Source organism: Mytilus edulis, chromosome 2 (assembly GCF_963676685.1).
Source record: "Mytilus edulis chromosome 2, xbMytEdul2.2, whole genome shotgun sequence".
NCBI lineage: Eukaryota > Metazoa > Mollusca > Bivalvia > Mytilida > Mytilidae > Mytilus > Mytilus edulis.
The window spans coordinates 87,188,256-87,205,523 of record NC_092345.1 but is presented as its reverse complement, the minus strand read 5'-3'; the positions used below and the strand labels follow the sequence as shown (position 1 = coordinate 87,205,523).

At 33.8% G+C, this 17,268-nt stretch overlaps 1 protein-coding gene and 1 long non-coding RNA gene across 2 annotated transcripts; one reads left to right on the top strand and one right to left on the bottom strand.

Annotated features, from left to right (window-relative positions):
* Positions 1 to 2,042: 2,042 nt before the first annotated feature.
* On the bottom strand, positions 2,043 to 3,816 carry LOC139513281 (dual specificity protein phosphatase 19-like). The gene is made up of 2 exons (XM_071301625.1): positions 3,296 to 3,816; positions 2,043 to 2,601 (listed from the first exon to the last, which is right to left on the bottom strand). Exons 1-2 carry the CDS (start codon positions 3,516 to 3,518, stop codon positions 2,198 to 2,200), a joined length of 627 nt encoding a protein of 208 aa, XP_071157726.1. The 5' UTR covers positions 3,519 to 3,816; the 3' UTR covers positions 2,043 to 2,197.
* A 167-nt stretch (positions 3,817 to 3,983) lies between these two features.
* On the top strand, positions 3,984 to 17,245 carry LOC139513280 (uncharacterized). The gene is made up of 4 exons (XR_011662418.1): positions 3,984 to 3,999; positions 11,323 to 11,529; positions 13,239 to 13,348; positions 16,997 to 17,245. It is a non-coding gene; the product is annotated as an uncharacterized lncRNA (long non-coding RNA).
* Positions 17,246 to 17,268: the final 23 nt, after the last annotated feature.

The following is a 17,268-nucleotide window of genomic DNA, read 5'->3' as shown; positions in this document are numbered from 1 at the left end:
TTTGAAGAAATTTTCTTTTTTATTTATGAAATTTCAAATGAGAAAAATTGAACCCAATTTTTTTAATCACATCCCCCTTTCCCTTATTCCAAAACTAATCTCAATTAAAATTTCTAATGGAGTTTGCAACAATAACTACTCATTTAAATACATCATAGAATATTAAGATGTAAAAAAACTGCTTGTTATCACTGAATGGTAAAGATTATTTTAATTTATCAGTTGGTAGTAAAAAGTGAATATACATTGTATATTGTATATAACAAAGATTTAAGTTGATTCTGGAAAAAGAAAGATAACTCCAATTAAAAAAAAATCTTGCTATTGCACAATATTTTGCAATTAGATATTTCTTGCTTACTATTCTGGACAAAGAAAGATAACTCTAATTAAAAAAAAATTTGCTATTTCACAATATTGTGCAATTAGATATTTCTTGCCATTGCGCAATACTGTGCAATTGAAAAGACTTGCTATTGCACAATACTTAAGGTGGTACCTAACACTACAGGGAGGTAACTCTGTAAAATCAGCTAAACGTTTTAATTACGTTGTGTTGTAAAAGGAATATTAAGCTTCTCAATGATCGAAATTGGTGTTTGTCAAACTGCTATATAACCAGTGTAATTTTTCTGACAAAACGGTTAGTTCAAAATTTTTGATATTTTGATATTTTTGTTAAAGGGTCAAAGTAAATACTTTTACAAAATTTTATGAAAATTAAACGAGCCAAATTAATTTTAGTGAAAGTGTTGGGTACCACCTTAATATAATAATTTTAGATCCTGATTTGGACCAACTTGAAAACTGGGGCCCATAATAAAAAATCTAAGTACATTTTTGGATTCAGCATATCAAAGAACTCCAAGATTTCAATTTTGTTAAAATCAGACTAAGTTTAATTTTGGACCCTTTGGACTTTAGTGTAGACCAATTTGAAAACAGGACCAAAAATGAAGAATCTACATACACAGTTAGATTTGGTATATCAAAGAACCACATTTATTCAATTTTTGATGAAATCAAACAAAGTTTAATTTTGGACCCTTTGGGCCCCTTATTCTGTTGGGACCAAAACTCCCAAAATCAATACCAACCTTCCTTTTATGGTCATAAACCTTGTGTTTAAATATCATAGATTTCTATTTACTTATACTAACGTTATGGTGCGAAAACCAAGAAAAATGCTTATTTGGGTCCCTTTTTGGCCCCTAATTCCTAAACTGTTGGGACCTAAACTCCCAAAATCAATACCAACCTTCCTTTTGTAGTCATTAACATTGTGTTTAAATTTCATTGATTTCTATATACTTAAACTAAAGTTATTGTGCGAAAACCAAGAATAATGCTTATTTGGGCCCTTTTTTGGCCCCTAATTCCTAAACTGTTGGAACCAAAACTCCCAAAATCAATCCCAACCATTCTTTTGTAGTCATAAACCTTGTGTCAAAATTTCATAGATTTCTATTAACTTAAACTAAAGTTATAGTGCGAAAACCAAGAAAATGCTTATTTGGGCCCTTTTTGGCCCCTAATTCCTAAAATGTTGGGACCAAAACTCCCAAAATCAATACCAACCTTCCTTTTGTGGTCATAAACCTTGTGTTAAAATTTCATAGATTTCCATTCACTTTTACTAAAGTTAGAGTGCGAAAACTAAAAGTATTCGGACGACGACGACGACGACGACGACGACGCCAACGTGATAGCAATATACGACGAAATTTTTTTCAAATTTTGCGGTCGTATAAAAATTCATTTATACCCAGGAGCCCCCTTAATTCAGTGGTTCGTTGGTTGCTGTCTGCCATATTTGGTGTTATCATTAAAAATATTACCCATTTTGTCATGTCGGAATGTTTTATACCTGACTTTAAGGTATGTGGTTACTCACTGTTGAAGCCGTACGACGACCAATAGCTGTATCAGTTTCATCATTGTCCTTCGGTCTCTAGAAATTATTTCACATCGGTTGGTCATCTCCTAATTTTTCATATTTGGAAGATTTGGACGAATTATTAAAGAAAATTTAGAATTGTAAATAGTGATTAATTCATTTTATTATAAATGTATTTTCAAAATCAGTTTTTTCATCATAAATTGTTATTATCTATATCACTGCTGTTGGAACTCCATTTATTGGATGGAAACGTCCGACCTATTGGTATTCCATTTATTCAATGGATAAAGATACTGATTACGACTTTCGATCCATCTTCAGTTTCTCCTCATAAGTCTTCAACTGAACCCTGAATCCATCATTAGGACGGATAGCAGGTCTCTTTTCTTTTACTAAATTGTAAGCCTCAGTTAAACTCATGTGATGGGTTTTCATCAGATAGCCAATAATTACCGTGGAACACCTAGAAACACCAGCGTTACAATGAACCAATACACATCCGTCTCTCACACCTTCATCAATAAACTCGAATGCTTGATCAAAATAGGGAAGAATTTGCACTTCTGGAAGATCATTAATTTTAATGGTTTTATATTTGATTTTGTCTGGGTATTTATTTTGCACATAAGAAGCTAGGTTCAGTATATGGGTAACTTTGAACTTTTCCAACAATGATAAGTCATGGGCTACATCCTGTGATCCTACAAAAAAAATGTTTACTATAGTTCTATAATAAGTTATATAAGAACATGTTTCATTTTTGGGGTCCTTTAATAGCTGGCTGTTCGTTGTGAGCCAATGCTCCGTGTTGAAGGCCGTAATTTGACCTATAATGGTTACTTTTACAAAGTGTGACTAGGATGGAGAGTTGTCTCATTGGCACTCATACCACGCGTCAATCTATTTCTTTGCGTTCCGTTATGTCATAAAGGGGGTTTTCCTTACTTGGTATTTTTTCCCGGGTTATGTTTTTGAAGGAGCGTTTCCGGGTGAGGGTATATAAGGAATTTGTATGGGTCTGTTTGATTAATGCGTTAGCTTTTCCTCCCTCCCCCCTCCTTTTAGTAGTAGCTTAGTACGCTTGATACTTGTGTAATTATAAAACATGTTGACATTGATACATATGTATGATGATCTTTATTGTTTTGTTAGTCATTTGTTAATTTTATAAAATTATTGAATCTTTGTAACGAACACAAAACCCATTTTCTTGTTTGTTGTTTATTTTAGTAAGATCAGAAAATATCTTTTTTCATAGTACGAACGAACAGAGTGAAATGATCAGTGGAAATGATGAAGAAAATAAATGATGAAGAAAATGAATGATGAAGAAAATAACTTTATATCTATAAACAACAAACACACAAACAAATGGATACAAGTATTAAAACTTACCAATAATTAAATGATCGGATAAAACTTCTCCAACTTGTAAATCATCTACTATTGATGCAACAAAGCCGTATGTTCTCCCTCCAACCAGCTCGTGTATTATCCGTCCGTGAGAATCCCTTTTCTCGACTATCTGTAGTCCTTCAGTGGTTGTAATTTTAGTGTCTGTTTGTTTCAATTTTGTTTTGTCAAATGACTTGAGTGAATCAAGTAATGAGTTTGCCATCCTTCGACAGTAAAACTTTATGTGCACAAATATGCAACAGTTTAAAAATTCCTGGTAAAAAAATACAACAAAAAGCTATTCACTGAGTTTCCAGGATTCCTTGGTTTTATACTGTCTCACTCTGAGTCTGTACAGTCTGATAATATTTTATTCTTGATCTTGTTTAAACGGCTGGTAACATAAATTTTCAACCCGAACCGTGGTGAAATATTGTATCTAAACCGTTCCTGAATAATTTGTGATCTATTTTAAGTCTACACAAACCATAACAAAAGTCATGTCTAAAAATAGCCGTTCTGTGTAACAATTCGGATTCATGTCAATCTTGACCGTGTTTGGTCAGGTTTTTTTTAATACTTGGTGCATCCGGCATATTTTCCCTCACGTCAGTCGTCAACTTGTATTTCTGTATCTGTATCGTTACGTCGAAGGTACCAATACTGGCTTTTACTCGACGGGAGAGAGTTTTTTTTATAATATGGTAAAGAAATTTACATGCGTCATGTGGGGAACATCAATGTTATTTTTTTCCACTAACGTCGTGCTAATTTAGAGTTAGCAGTTACAATTCTTGGTTTGACCAGATAGGCAACTTGTCAATTCGGCACCTGATCCAAAGACAATTCGGCACATCCTGCATAATTTTTTATGCCCCACCTACGATAGTAAAGGAGCATTATGTTTTCTAGTCTGTGGGTCCATTCGTCCGTCCGTTAGTTCGTCCGTCTGTCCCACTTAAGGTTAAAGTTTTTGGTCAAGGTAGTTTTTTTGAAGTCCAATCAACTTGAAACTTAGTACACATGTTCCCTATGATATGATCTTTCTAATGCTACCTTTCTAATTTTAATGACAAATTAGAGTTTTGACCCCAGTCTCACGGTTCACTGAACATGGAAAATGATAGTTCAAATTTCCGGTTAATTTTTTTGGTCATGGTAGTTTTTGATGAAGTTGAAGTCCAATCAACTTGAAACTTAGTATGCATGTTCCCTATGATATGACCTTTCTAAATTAAATGCCAAATTAGAGATTTTATCCCAATTTCACAGACCACTTAACAGAAAATGATAGTATGAGTGGGGCATCTGTGTACTACGGACACATTCTTGTTTTAGTTATATCTCTGTCTTGTCTTTTTATTTTTCACTCTTTTTGGTCCTGCCATTTTTATTTGCAAAGTTGCTCATGATCCTGCCTATTGGTTAACTCAAAACTCTTAATCCTATCCATTATTTTTAACAGTGAGGTTTTCTCATCACTTGGCATCTGTTGTCGGTCGTTGTCTATTAACTTTTACAAAAATCTTCTCCTTTGAAACTAATGGGCCAAACTTGGCCACCATCACCATAAATTAGTGTATCTAGTTTTAAAAATATGCCTGAAGACCCTGCCTGCAAACCAACCTGGCTATAAATAGAACGTAGAGTTTAAATGCAGTTTTTGCTTACATTTCTAAAACTAAAGCATTTAGAGCAAATTTGTCAGGAGTTAAATTGACCCTTTAAGGAGTTATAGCCCTTTATAGTCAATTTTTTCCAATTTTCATCAATTTTTGTAATCTTTTACAAAAACGTTCCCCCCTAAATCTACTGAGACACATTTAACCAAACTCAATCATCTTTAGGGTATTAAGTTTTGAAAATGTGTCCGTTCACCCTGCCTGCCAACCAACATGGGCGGACATGGGTATATAAAATAGAACATAGAGGTAAAACACAGTTTTTGGAAAGTTTGCTATAGCTTGCTATAGCTACTTTCCATAGGCGTCGGCCTCAACTTCCAGTGAGACAGACTATCGCAATGTTCTGCTCCAAGATAATGTAGTACTAGTGTTCGAATTCTGGTTCTTGGATATTTTGAGTTGCTACTCTTTTGAAAAGATTACAGCTTAAATAAAAAAGGAATAAATGTTTACCGACAATTCAGATGAATTTAACTTCATTTTGTAAATAAGTATCACAAAACTACTTTGCGGATCGGCCATTGGCTGAAGAAAATCAAAAGAAATCTACGTGAGACAGCGTTTCATTCATGAATATTTCATGAATGAACATTTTCCCGCACTATTTTTTACTATGTACGATATTTACAACTGTTTTTATTGAATAAGTAAAAGCCCGAGAATATCGAAAGAGTCCGGTATGCGAGAACAAGTTGATATTTGACCAAGTTGTAGGATAATTGACAAGTGATAATGGTTTGATTTATTTAACAATACACAGGTGATAGAATATAAAATAATCGATAATTATATGGCTTATGTCTCACGCCAAGAACATGTAAATAAGGTAAATACCGGCTTTAAAGAAAAATGCATTGTTTTTGTCAAAACTGACATCGATCTGAAAGTTTTGATGCCAAACATCAGGAACATATATATTATTATGTTAGATATACTGTTCCCAGCAAACATCATTTGAAAACTTCTGTTATTTGAATACTAACTGTTTCACATTCCAATGTGGATATGAGGACCTTCACTTGTTCAGCATGCTCAAGTGCATCAAACTGACAACAGACATCAGAAAAAAACGTTTTAATGACAATAAGTATCATAGCATCAGTATAATTTAAAAGCAACCGAGTCGTCATCTACATTGTACAAGCAAACTGACTTTCTTAGTGCTTAACAATGCAGTATCGGATCCAGAACTTTTTATCCTCACACTTTATTCCTGGGGCAGTAAAATTCTTTAAGATTGACCTACATGTATAATTAACAATGTGTGGTCCTAAGACTGATGCAATGATTACTAGTATATCAAATAAATGGCTCAAAACAAAAAACAAATAACATTGCCTCAATGGTGATTACACAGCAGAAACTAAAACGTGTTGTAGGGTTATAAGCACCTCAGATCAACATTGTATGAATCTAGTGTATATAAACTTTTTATTCCTGAGGTCATACTACTATTGTTATGCCCCCACCATAATGAGTTGTATCCTTGTTTTTTTCTATAAGTATGTACGTCCCTTACTTGTACGTACATCCATACATCCCAAACTTGATTTCTGTTTTCTTTTTTTAGTTTGCCTGAACCAAATTTTATGAAACTTATACGCAATGCTTATAACCACAAAACACAAGTCAAGCTTGAATTTTGTTGGCGTCACTTTTACCATTCTAGGTGTAAAGGGGTGAAATTTTCAGTATACCCTATCAAGTATATATACCCTTATATATGTTTGACTTGTAGCTTTCTTCGGTTATACATTTATCATGTGAAATTAAAACGGTCTTAAGATTTAGAAGTATAAACAAGAATGTGTCCATAGTACATGCATGCCCCATCTGCACTATCATTTTTTCTGACCGTGAAAATGGAGTAAAAACTGTAATTTGGCATTTAATTTAGAAAGATTAAATCAAAGGGAACATCTGTAATACTAAAATAACGAGGTCCAATTTGTCAGCAGTAATTAATATTACCAATAATTGATAAGATCCAGGTTGACGGATTCAAACAGAAAGATTTTGAAAGCAGAGAAAACTGTGCATCTTATATACTGCATGACTTTATCAGATGACAATCCCAATACTAAAATAAGGCTTACGCATAGTTATATACTTTAATTCAGTCACAGACCCAAGATATCACGGGTGTGTTCTGGTGTGTACTAAGTTACAAATTGATTGGACTTCAACTTCATCAAAAACTACCTCGACCAAAAACTTTAACCTGAATGGAACAGACAGATGAATGGACGGACGGACGAACGGACGCACAGACCAGAAAACATAATGCCCATAAATGGGGCCTAAAAAGTGAATTTTGGAAATTGCTGGCAAGACAATAGTTTAGTTTGAAAAATCAAAACTGTGATTAAACACATATTTGAAATAATACACGTTTATAACCTACATTTTGTACATGACCTATTTGAAATAATACACATATATAGTTGCAAACTTTCCAGAGGTGCTATCCAGCACTTTGATTGGTTTATATCTCTGAAACAAAAGCATTTAAAGCAAATTTGACATGGGGTTGAAAAGGTTCGTCTGGTTTAGAATTATCTGTCCTGAACATTTCAGATAATCTGTTGGTAGGTTGCTGCCCCTGAATTAGTAATTTTTAGGAAATTTTGCAGTTTTTCGTTATTGATATTATTATCTTAAATATGATTATAGTATATCTAATACTATTAATTATGATATTAACCTTATTTTACATGATTTCAAAAACAACAGTAAATACAGGTGAAAATTATATATAACTGTTAACAAATATTAATATAATAAATTAACAAAAGGCTTTGTAAGAAATGTACTCTAAATCTGGTTGAAGATGAACAACATTTTATATAAAGTTTCAAAATATTTGGTTGAGGCAAACTTAAGTTAAAGGACAAAAACAAAAAATTCAGCAATTTTTCCAGTTGTAACTGGACATAACTCTAGAGCAGTAAGAGTTACCCCACCATACTCTATAGTTCAAACTTGTTTTTAGTGTTGCAATCTTACTCATGTCTTACAAGAGCATTTATTGATAGTCCCACATCGTTTTGTCTGTCCTGTTTCAATTTTCAGCTATTTAAAAAGATCTGGATAAAATTTAAAGCTTATTTTTCATTGCAATTGCAGCAAATAATGATAAATGTGTTTTTTAAGAACAAAATTTCTACATCATGTACATACTTTCATTCTTGGTACTGTCATAACTAGTTGTCCAGCATACAAAAATGATAGGGAGATATTTTTCAAGGAGATAAACTGTATTTTTCCTAATTTTATACATCTTTCAAATGAGGCAAAATTTGTTTGGTTATTTACTTGTGAAAATTTGTCTGTACTTAAATATTTAGGGAGCTATATTATTACATGTCTAGATGTTAGACGAAATTTTAATTAATGTATGTAATAACAATGATAATTGTAATGATTTTATGGTTCTGATCCTGCCTGGAATTAAATGTATATATGATTTTTATAGCATGAAGATAATAACATCTGTCTGAATTTTTTCTTTTAATAAGGAGGGAAAAAAAAGGAAAGCTGTACATGTTGAATTGCTATCTCAAACAAAGCTGCAGGTAATTTTTAAACCATTTTTGAGAGGTATTTTTTCTGTACACCATTGTAAATTGAAAACCAATCGATCTAATATACACAATGCTTATTACCACAAAACACAGATCAAGTGTGAATTTTGGGGGTATCACCTATACTGTTCTAGAGTTATGTCCATTTATAAATGGAAAAAATGCTCGATTTTTGGTTTCCTTTCTCATTAATACTTAAGTTTGCCTCAACTAAATGTTATGAAACGTATCACAATGCTTTTTACCAAAAAACTCAGATCAAGTACAAATTTGGGTATCATCACTCTTACTGTTCCAGAATCATGACGTCCCTTTATAACTTTATATGCAAGTGGGGACATCATCTGTGTCCCATGGACACATTCACCTTTTTTTTTTTAAATAATCCAAATATCTGCTGCGTTATTTGATGTTAAAGCAAAACAATTTGATCCACTGTAAAAAAGCTACACACAAACTTGCCTACTTTCTATCAACTCACCAACCTTGCCAACAAATCTAGACCATCTCCTTACTTTCTTTTAAATCACCGTACTAATCATACTAATGAAAAGGAGTTGAATGTAACTGAATTTCTGCTTGCCAACTTGCCCACTTTTGAATTTTAAAGGAATCATAGACCTGTCCATCACTAATGAAAATGAGTTGTATATATCCTGTTAATAATCAATGATTTTATAAAACCTGCCAACTTGCCCCATTCTAATGAAAGAGAGTCAAATCCCTCTGACTTTGGCCTACCAACTTGCCGTCTGGTGAGAAGGAGTCATACTGTCTGACTTTAGGCCTACCAACTTGCCTTCTTTTGGGAAGGAGTCATATCCCTCTGACTTACGGCCTACCAACTTGCCCTCTTGTGGGAAGGAGTCATACCCCTCTGACTTAAGGCCTACTAACTTGCTGTCTGGTGGGAAGGAGTTAAATCCCTCTGACTTTAGGCCTACCAACTTGCCCTCTGGTAGGAAGGAGTCGAATGCCTCTGACTTTAGGCCTACCAACTTGCCCTCTAGTGGGAAGGAGTTATATCCCTCTGACTTAGGCCTACAAACTTGCCCTCTGGTGGGAAGGATTTTATAAAACCTGCCAACTTGCCCCATTCTAATGAAAGAGAGTCAAATCCCTCTGACTTTGGCCTACCAACTTGCCTTCTTTTGGGAAGGAGTCATATCCCTCTGACTTACGGCCTACCAACTTGCCCTCTGGTGGGAAGGAGTCATATCCCTCTGACTTAAGGCCTACCAACTTGCCCTCTTGTAGGAAGGAGTCAAATGCCTCTGACTTTAGGCCTACTAACTTGCTGTCTGGTGGGAAGGAGTTAAATTCCTCTGACTTTAGGCCTACCAACTTGCCCTCTGGTAGGAAGGAGTCGAATGCCTCTGACTTTAGGCCTACCAACTTGCCCTCTAGTGGGAAGGACTTATATCCCTCTGACTTTAGGCCTACAAACTTGCCCTCTGGTGGGAAGGAGTTAAATCCCTCTGACTTTAGGCCTACCAACAACTTGCCCTCTGGTGGGAAGGAGTCAAAGGCCTCTGACGTTAGGCCTACCAACTTGCCCTCTAGTGGGAAGGAGTTATATCCCTCTGACTTAAGGCCTTAATTTCCTACCAACTTGTCCTCCAGTGGGAAGGAGTCAAATGCCTCTGATTTTAGGCCTACCAACTTGCCCTCTGGTAGGAAGGAGCCGAATGCCTCTGACTTTAGGCCTACCAACTTGCCCTCTGGTGGGAAGGAGTTATATCCCTTTGACTTTAGGCCTACCAACTTGCCTTCTGGTGGGAAGGAGTTATATCCCTCTGACTTTAAGCCTACCAACTTGCCCTCTGGTGGGAAGGAGTTATATTCCTCTGACTTTAGGCCTTAATTTCCTACCAACTTGTCCTCTGGTGGGAAGGAGTCAAATGCCTCTGATTTTAGGCCTACCAACTTGCCCTCTGGTAGGAAGGAGTCATATCCATCAGATAAAGACCTGTCTTCTTTCCTTACATATTTTTAAACGAATACATATCGTGCTAAATTATGCAGAGGGATTAAACTCTTTTTCATCGGTAGGGTCTATACATTTTTACATACAGTGAGATTAAACTCCTTTTATTAAGGTTCATGTGGACCCTATGGCTAAAATGGCCGTATTTTCACCTCAAAAGTTACTCTGAGTACAGACAAACCTGCGCATCTGTAAAACAATTAAGGCATAGCATGCCCTAGATAAATGAATTTTAAGTATGTTTAATGTTTTAAAAAAATAAAAACTTACCAGGATTTTGCCATGCACTTTTTTTCATTCCTCCAGAACTTGGTGCCAAAATAAACTAAGTTGGGAAACAGGTTTGAGAACTTCCCGACAGGTAAAAATTAAAGTGAGCATTTTTAATTGACATGGACATTAGATGGACATTAGATACCTAATTTTGAGGTGAAAATACGGCCATTTTAACCATAGGGTCCACATGAAACTTAAGTGGGGCAAGTTTGCAGATTGAACCCTGTTTTATTATTGGGGAGATTTGGTAGAAAGTTGAGGCAAGTTGTCATGGATTCTTTTAAAATATAGATTAATATGAGTCAGATATTAACTGTGAAAGAGGACAAAGTCATCAATATTTTCATAATCATTCTGTTTCAAGTAATCAGACTATAAAATTTGCAGGAATATGGATTTTTTAACAACATGGCAGTTTCTGTCAACATAGGAATGGGCATTTAAATAAAACTGTTGTCAAAAAAGTTAACTGTTTTCTATTTACTTTTTCTGCAGTTACATTTGATCTTAAATGCAGTTTTGATTGGAATCAGCCAGTCACAAGTACAACCAATGAAGATAATTACCACATGGATCTGAAATACTGACTAGTACTTGATCTACCGAGGGTGAACAGGAACTAGAGTGTAACCTTGGCTAGCAAAATTTGATTTAATATCAGTCAAATGCAACCTGATGGACTCCCTAAGATTATTGGTACAGGTTTGTTTTATTTATCATAAATCTGTTCAGTAATCAGATGTACAAATTGGAGGAAATCTTACAAAACACTTTTTCATCATGTACAATGTATGTACAGTATTTAACAAAATAATTTAAAAAAATACAGGTATTAAAAGGGCACCAGCTGTCAAACTCATGTTCTGACACCGATTTTAATCAAATTTTCATATTTGATTTATAACAATGTAAAACATTTAGCCAAACTTAAAAGTCTAAAATAACAATTAACAGGGCACAAGCATGCAAATATGTAGCTTCATTTCATATGTATTTTAGTCTAGAGGCCATTTAGTTAACCTTAGAGTTGACCTCTAAAGCCATTGGATGACCATATAAGCGATGTAAACATAAATATAGATATAGATAGATTAAATAAACTCATGCTGTTGGTTTTTTCTGGGTCTATTTAATTTCATATAATAGATGAAAAATAAATGTGTATCATCGTTTTTACCTGTATAAGAAAGTTTTTTGGTTGATCGTATCAGTCAATCAAATGATCTATCTTTGTTTCAATTTCAATGTTGACATTCTTTTCCTTTAAATAACTTTACACATTTAATTCATGTGTTAACCATCTCAAGCTAAGGGGTTAAATTTAAGTTCACATGAATACGGATTCAATGAGGTCGAATTATCCACTTGCAAGTGAATAATTCATAATCAATATTTTTTAGCTTATTTTGAAGAAATTAAATCATACTGGCTGCTAAAAGCAAATTATTATTTCACGATTTCCATTTCAATAATGAAATTGAGCCAAAAAAATAAATATATTAGATTTTTTATATATATATCATAGCTAGTGCCCCTTTAAGTGCTATATGGTACATACCACATAATAAGACAAAGAAATTGTTTGGCTGGCTCAAATATTTTTTGGATGCCCAAGTTTGAGGTCAACCTCTTGAAACCCAAAACAATTAACCTTTGTATAATGATTGATTAATTATGTATTATTGCAAATAGATATTAGAAGATGTGGTATGAGTGCCAATGAAACACTCTCCATCCAAGTCATAATTTGTAAAAGTAAACCATTATAGGTTAACCATCAAAGTATGACCTTAACATGGAGACTTGGCTCATGCCAAACAGCAAGCTAAGGGCCATCAAAATGACTAGTGTAAACCACTCAAACAGGAAAACAAGGGTTTAATCTATATAAAAACCTGAGACACAGAAACACTTATGAACCACATGAACAAACGACAACCACTGAACATCAGGTTCATATCTCTTTTTAATTTAGACATTTTAGAAAGGATGGTTTCATAAGCTAACAATTTTGCAATGTTTAGTTTTTTTAATTGCAATACACATCCAAGATCGTACATGGATCATTGAATATTAAAAGTTTATACAAAGTCATCTTGTCACATTTTGTTTACATATATATTTATGAATTGATTGTTTAGTTAGATAAAAATTATATAATCTGAACAACTGATAATACATGGATGGTTTATTTTTGGACATAAGGTCATTTCATTCTCATTTCCACTTGGTCAATATAGATAAAGGCTAAAGTTGAACTAAATCATCCATGAAAGTCAACTTTAATATCTTTACATTTTTTAAAAACTCTGTTGAAATTCAGGTGAGCAAGGCATGCTTGATATTTTTACAAGATTACAATTTCTAACATTATTCTGTTTTAATTCAGTTCATTTGTATTTTACTTCCAGTTATATAGCTTGACAGTGTGCTGAATAAATAGAGTGCTGTTACATGTCATCACTTAGAGATAGACTATCATAAAAAATCATGTTGGTGTTCAAAAATATTCTTGCACAAGGTAAGCTGGGTTTATTTCATGAAAATTGTTTGAAAAATTATCAGAAGCAATTTGTTTTAATAGCTGTGTATATATGTGAAATGAAAATTGACCTGAACGATTGCATGAACATCAATTAAATGCATATGTTAATAGTTTTTTAATAGATATATCATATTATGGAGGGGTATTTGCGAAAAATACCTGTCAAGGTACTGTGAAATTCTGTCCCAAGACTGGTATTTTTTAGCAAATACCCCTCCATAACATGATATATCTGTTTAATTACACCAAATAGATTTGGATTAAAACTCGCTGTACATGTGCAGATAAATAGTTGTAAGCTTTAATTCATAAACATGTTAATGCATAATTTTAAGAATAAGTGGATATTAGACCGTTGGTTTTCCTGTTTGAATGGTTTTACACTAGTAATTTCGGGGCCCTTTATAGCTTTTTGTTCGGTGTGAGCCAAGGCTCCGTGTTGAAGGCCGTACATTGACCTATAATGGTTAACTTTTATAATTTGTTATTTGGATGGAGAGTTGTCTCATTGGCAATAATACCACATCTTCCTATATCTATGATCATAGAACCGCGGGAATTATGCATGAACTAATACATGTAGGCTGGCTTTCAGTTTATGTAACGTCATATCTGAAATCTTTTGGCGGGAAGATGCTCGCGAGGGTAAAAAAGGAATATCCAAAATGGCAAATACCATGGTATTTGAGGCATTTTCACTGGCAGTGTTGAAAAACAGGCAAATTCGTTTGAAATGAGGAAAAAATGTTAGAATGGGTTTAAAATATACTGGCTACCAACCAATCAAAATCCGGCATTATTATATGAGGTGTAATTATGTTTAATATTTCGTTTGTCATGTTTGTGTAATATGTAGTCTTAAAGCTTAATAATGAGTTACGTATAATATTATTTACATTTAAAATAAATTTTATTTGAAATCTTCACTGATTCTTAATTACCATACACTTTTTAAGTCATATGAAATGAGTTTCTTGTAATTTTTGTCGAGCCTGCAACTTTTGTTGCAGAAAGCTCAACATAGGGAAAGTGATCCGGCGGCGGCTACGGCGGCGGCAGCGGCGGTGTTAGCTCACTTCTTAAAAGCTTTATATTTCAGAAGGTGGAAGACCTGGATGCTTCATACTTTGTATATAGATGCTTCATGTTACGAAGTTTCCGTCAGTCACATGTCCAATGTCCTTGACCTCATTTTCATGGTTCAGTGACCACTTGAAAAAAAAGTTCAAATTTTTTGTAATGTTCATTTCTCTCTTATTATAAGTAATAGGATAACTATATTTGGTATGTGCGTACCTTGCAAGGTCGTCATGTCTATCAGACAGTTTTCACTTGACCTCGACCTCATTTCATGGATCAGTGATCAAGGTTAAGTTTTGGTGGTCAAGTCCATATCTCAGATACTATAAGCAATAGGGCTAGTATATTCGGTGTATGGAAGGACTGTAAGGTGTACATGTCCAACTGGCAGGTGTCATCTGACCTTGACCTCATTTTCATGGTTCAGTGGTTATAGTTAAATTTTTGTGTTTTGGTCTGTTTTTCTCATACTATATGCAATAGGTCTACTATATTTGTTGTATGGAATGATGGTAAGGTGTACATGTCTAGCGGGCAGATGTCATGTGACCTTGACCTCATTTTCATGGTTCAGTGGTCAAAGTTAAGTTTTTGAGTTTTGGTCTTTTTATCTAATACTGTATGCCATAGGTCAACTATATTTGGTGTATGGAAATATTAAATGATCTTTATGTCAGTCGCGCAGGTTTTATTTGACGGTGACCTCATTTTCACGGTTCATTGCACAGTGTTAAGTTTTTGTGTTTTGGTCTATTTTTCTTAAACTATAAGTAATGGGTCAACTATATATGTTGTATAGAAGCATTGTTAGCTGTACATGTCTGCCTGGCATGGTTCATCTGACCTTGACCTCATTTTCAAGGTTCATTGGTCTTTGTTTAGTTATCTTGATTAATGTTAAGTTTATGAGACAGTTGTAATAAAACTAAGCTTTATACTTAGGACTATCAACATAATATCAATGATTAGTATAGAAGGCGAGACATTTCAGCGTGTGCACTCTTGTTTTAAATTGTTATCGAAATTATGATTCCCCTTGCACTTGTGCTTTGCAATAGTTGAAGTTCTAACAAGAGGTCTGGTAGTTAAGGGTATTACATACAAGAAAAATATCTGTGAATTAGAGTATAGGAAGACAATAATTAAATAGCAGTATATTTATTACATTGTTTATAATATATAAAGAATTTTCTTTCACAAGAAAATTTACATACACTTGTTTTATAATAAAACTTAGCCATTGAAGGATATAAAACATATTCAAATTTTAAATTTGAAGTTTCCCATAACTTTAACAGATTTTACTGTAGTATATAACACTATCTCTGAGATTCTCAACCAAAGGTGAGTCCAGATTTTTTTAAAGGGAAGGGACATAATTTCCAATAATTGAAGATATATTGCCAAGTGAAGGCAGGTCAACAGATTTTATGACATACTAAAAACATACATATATGATTGAAAACATAACAATTGTTTTTATTTATTTTATAATCAAAGATAGGCCACAAGCACTCGTCTCAGATTCCCCCCCCCCCCCTCCCCCCTTATATACCTTTATATAACACAAGGTACTTAACTCGCGATTTTGTAAAATGTCATACGTTGACGAAATTCCATTTAAAATGCTGTCTCGGCTGTCAACCCCACTAAAACTTGTTATGCTGTAAATCTAAATTGATTTATCTTCACAATGGTGTATAACACGCCTACTGTTGTTGTCGGAATCATCCGTAGCAATCCTACCCAAGTATGTCAATCGTAATTATTTCGTCAACCTACACAAAATTGGCAATACACGTCTCGCAGTAAATGATTAATTATAAAAATTGATTCAGAAAAAACTGTTAGTTTTCGTATGAATAGAACTTATCATACAGTTAGTGAAATTGTATAATATACCGTGAAAAAAATCTAACAAGAGTTGTCTGTGGTATGTCTAATAAGTTACAAATTTTCCCATGACGTCAATGTCATGCAGACTCTCTCTTGACTTTACGTATGAAATGAAACAAGATCAGATAACTCCGAGAATCATTTAGACTTTCCCATAGAATTGACCAATCGGAAACTGAGATATACAAGGAGACGTGACGCGTTTATTGCCAATTCTTCAGCGGTTTGCAAAATTATTACGATTGACATACTTTAGTAGGATTGCTACGGATGATTCCGACAACAAATGTAGGCATGTTATACACCATTGTAAAGATAAATCAATTTAGATTTTCGATATAACAAGTTTTAGTGGGGTTGACAGCCTATAAAGTGGCATATAACGGAACTTCGTCACCACCTGACATTTTTCTAAAATGCAAGTTAAGTACCTTGTGTTATATTAAGGTATATGGGAAATTTTTTTCTGAGACCAGTGCCTGTGAGATAGGCATACACCCACAACACCTCCCACTCCCCCTTAATATGCCACTGCCAACATGGGTATCATATTCTTTATTTTTATAACCATCTGACAATCAACTGTCTTGCATCACATTATAGATAATAGACTAGCATGAATATATATCTATTTTTTTTTCTTTTCAGGATTTGAAAAAAAGGATGTCATTTTACAACAAAAGAATTTAATCTTTCAGTAAGAAGAAAGTACTGCATATGTTTTCCTGCACTTACTAAAATGGGATAGCCAATATACCTATGTGTTCTCTTGGTTAAACATATTACTTATATTTGATATTTGAGGTGCTGTGTTTGTTGTTTATTGTTCGACTAAACATGTCTTGTTAATATTTGTGATTTGGTTAATTATCAACACTAATTAACAACATACATATACTCTATATATAATAGCAGAGTTT

Coding starts and splice junctions, on each gene's coding strand:
- LOC139513281 (XM_071301625.1), bottom strand. CDS start 3,518: ATGGCAAACTCATTACTTGATTCACTCAAGTCATTTGACAAAACAAAA. Junction 2,602..3,295: donor ATCCGATCATTTAATTATTG/GTAAGTTTTAAT, acceptor TTTTTTTTGTAG/GATCACAGGATGTAGCCCAT.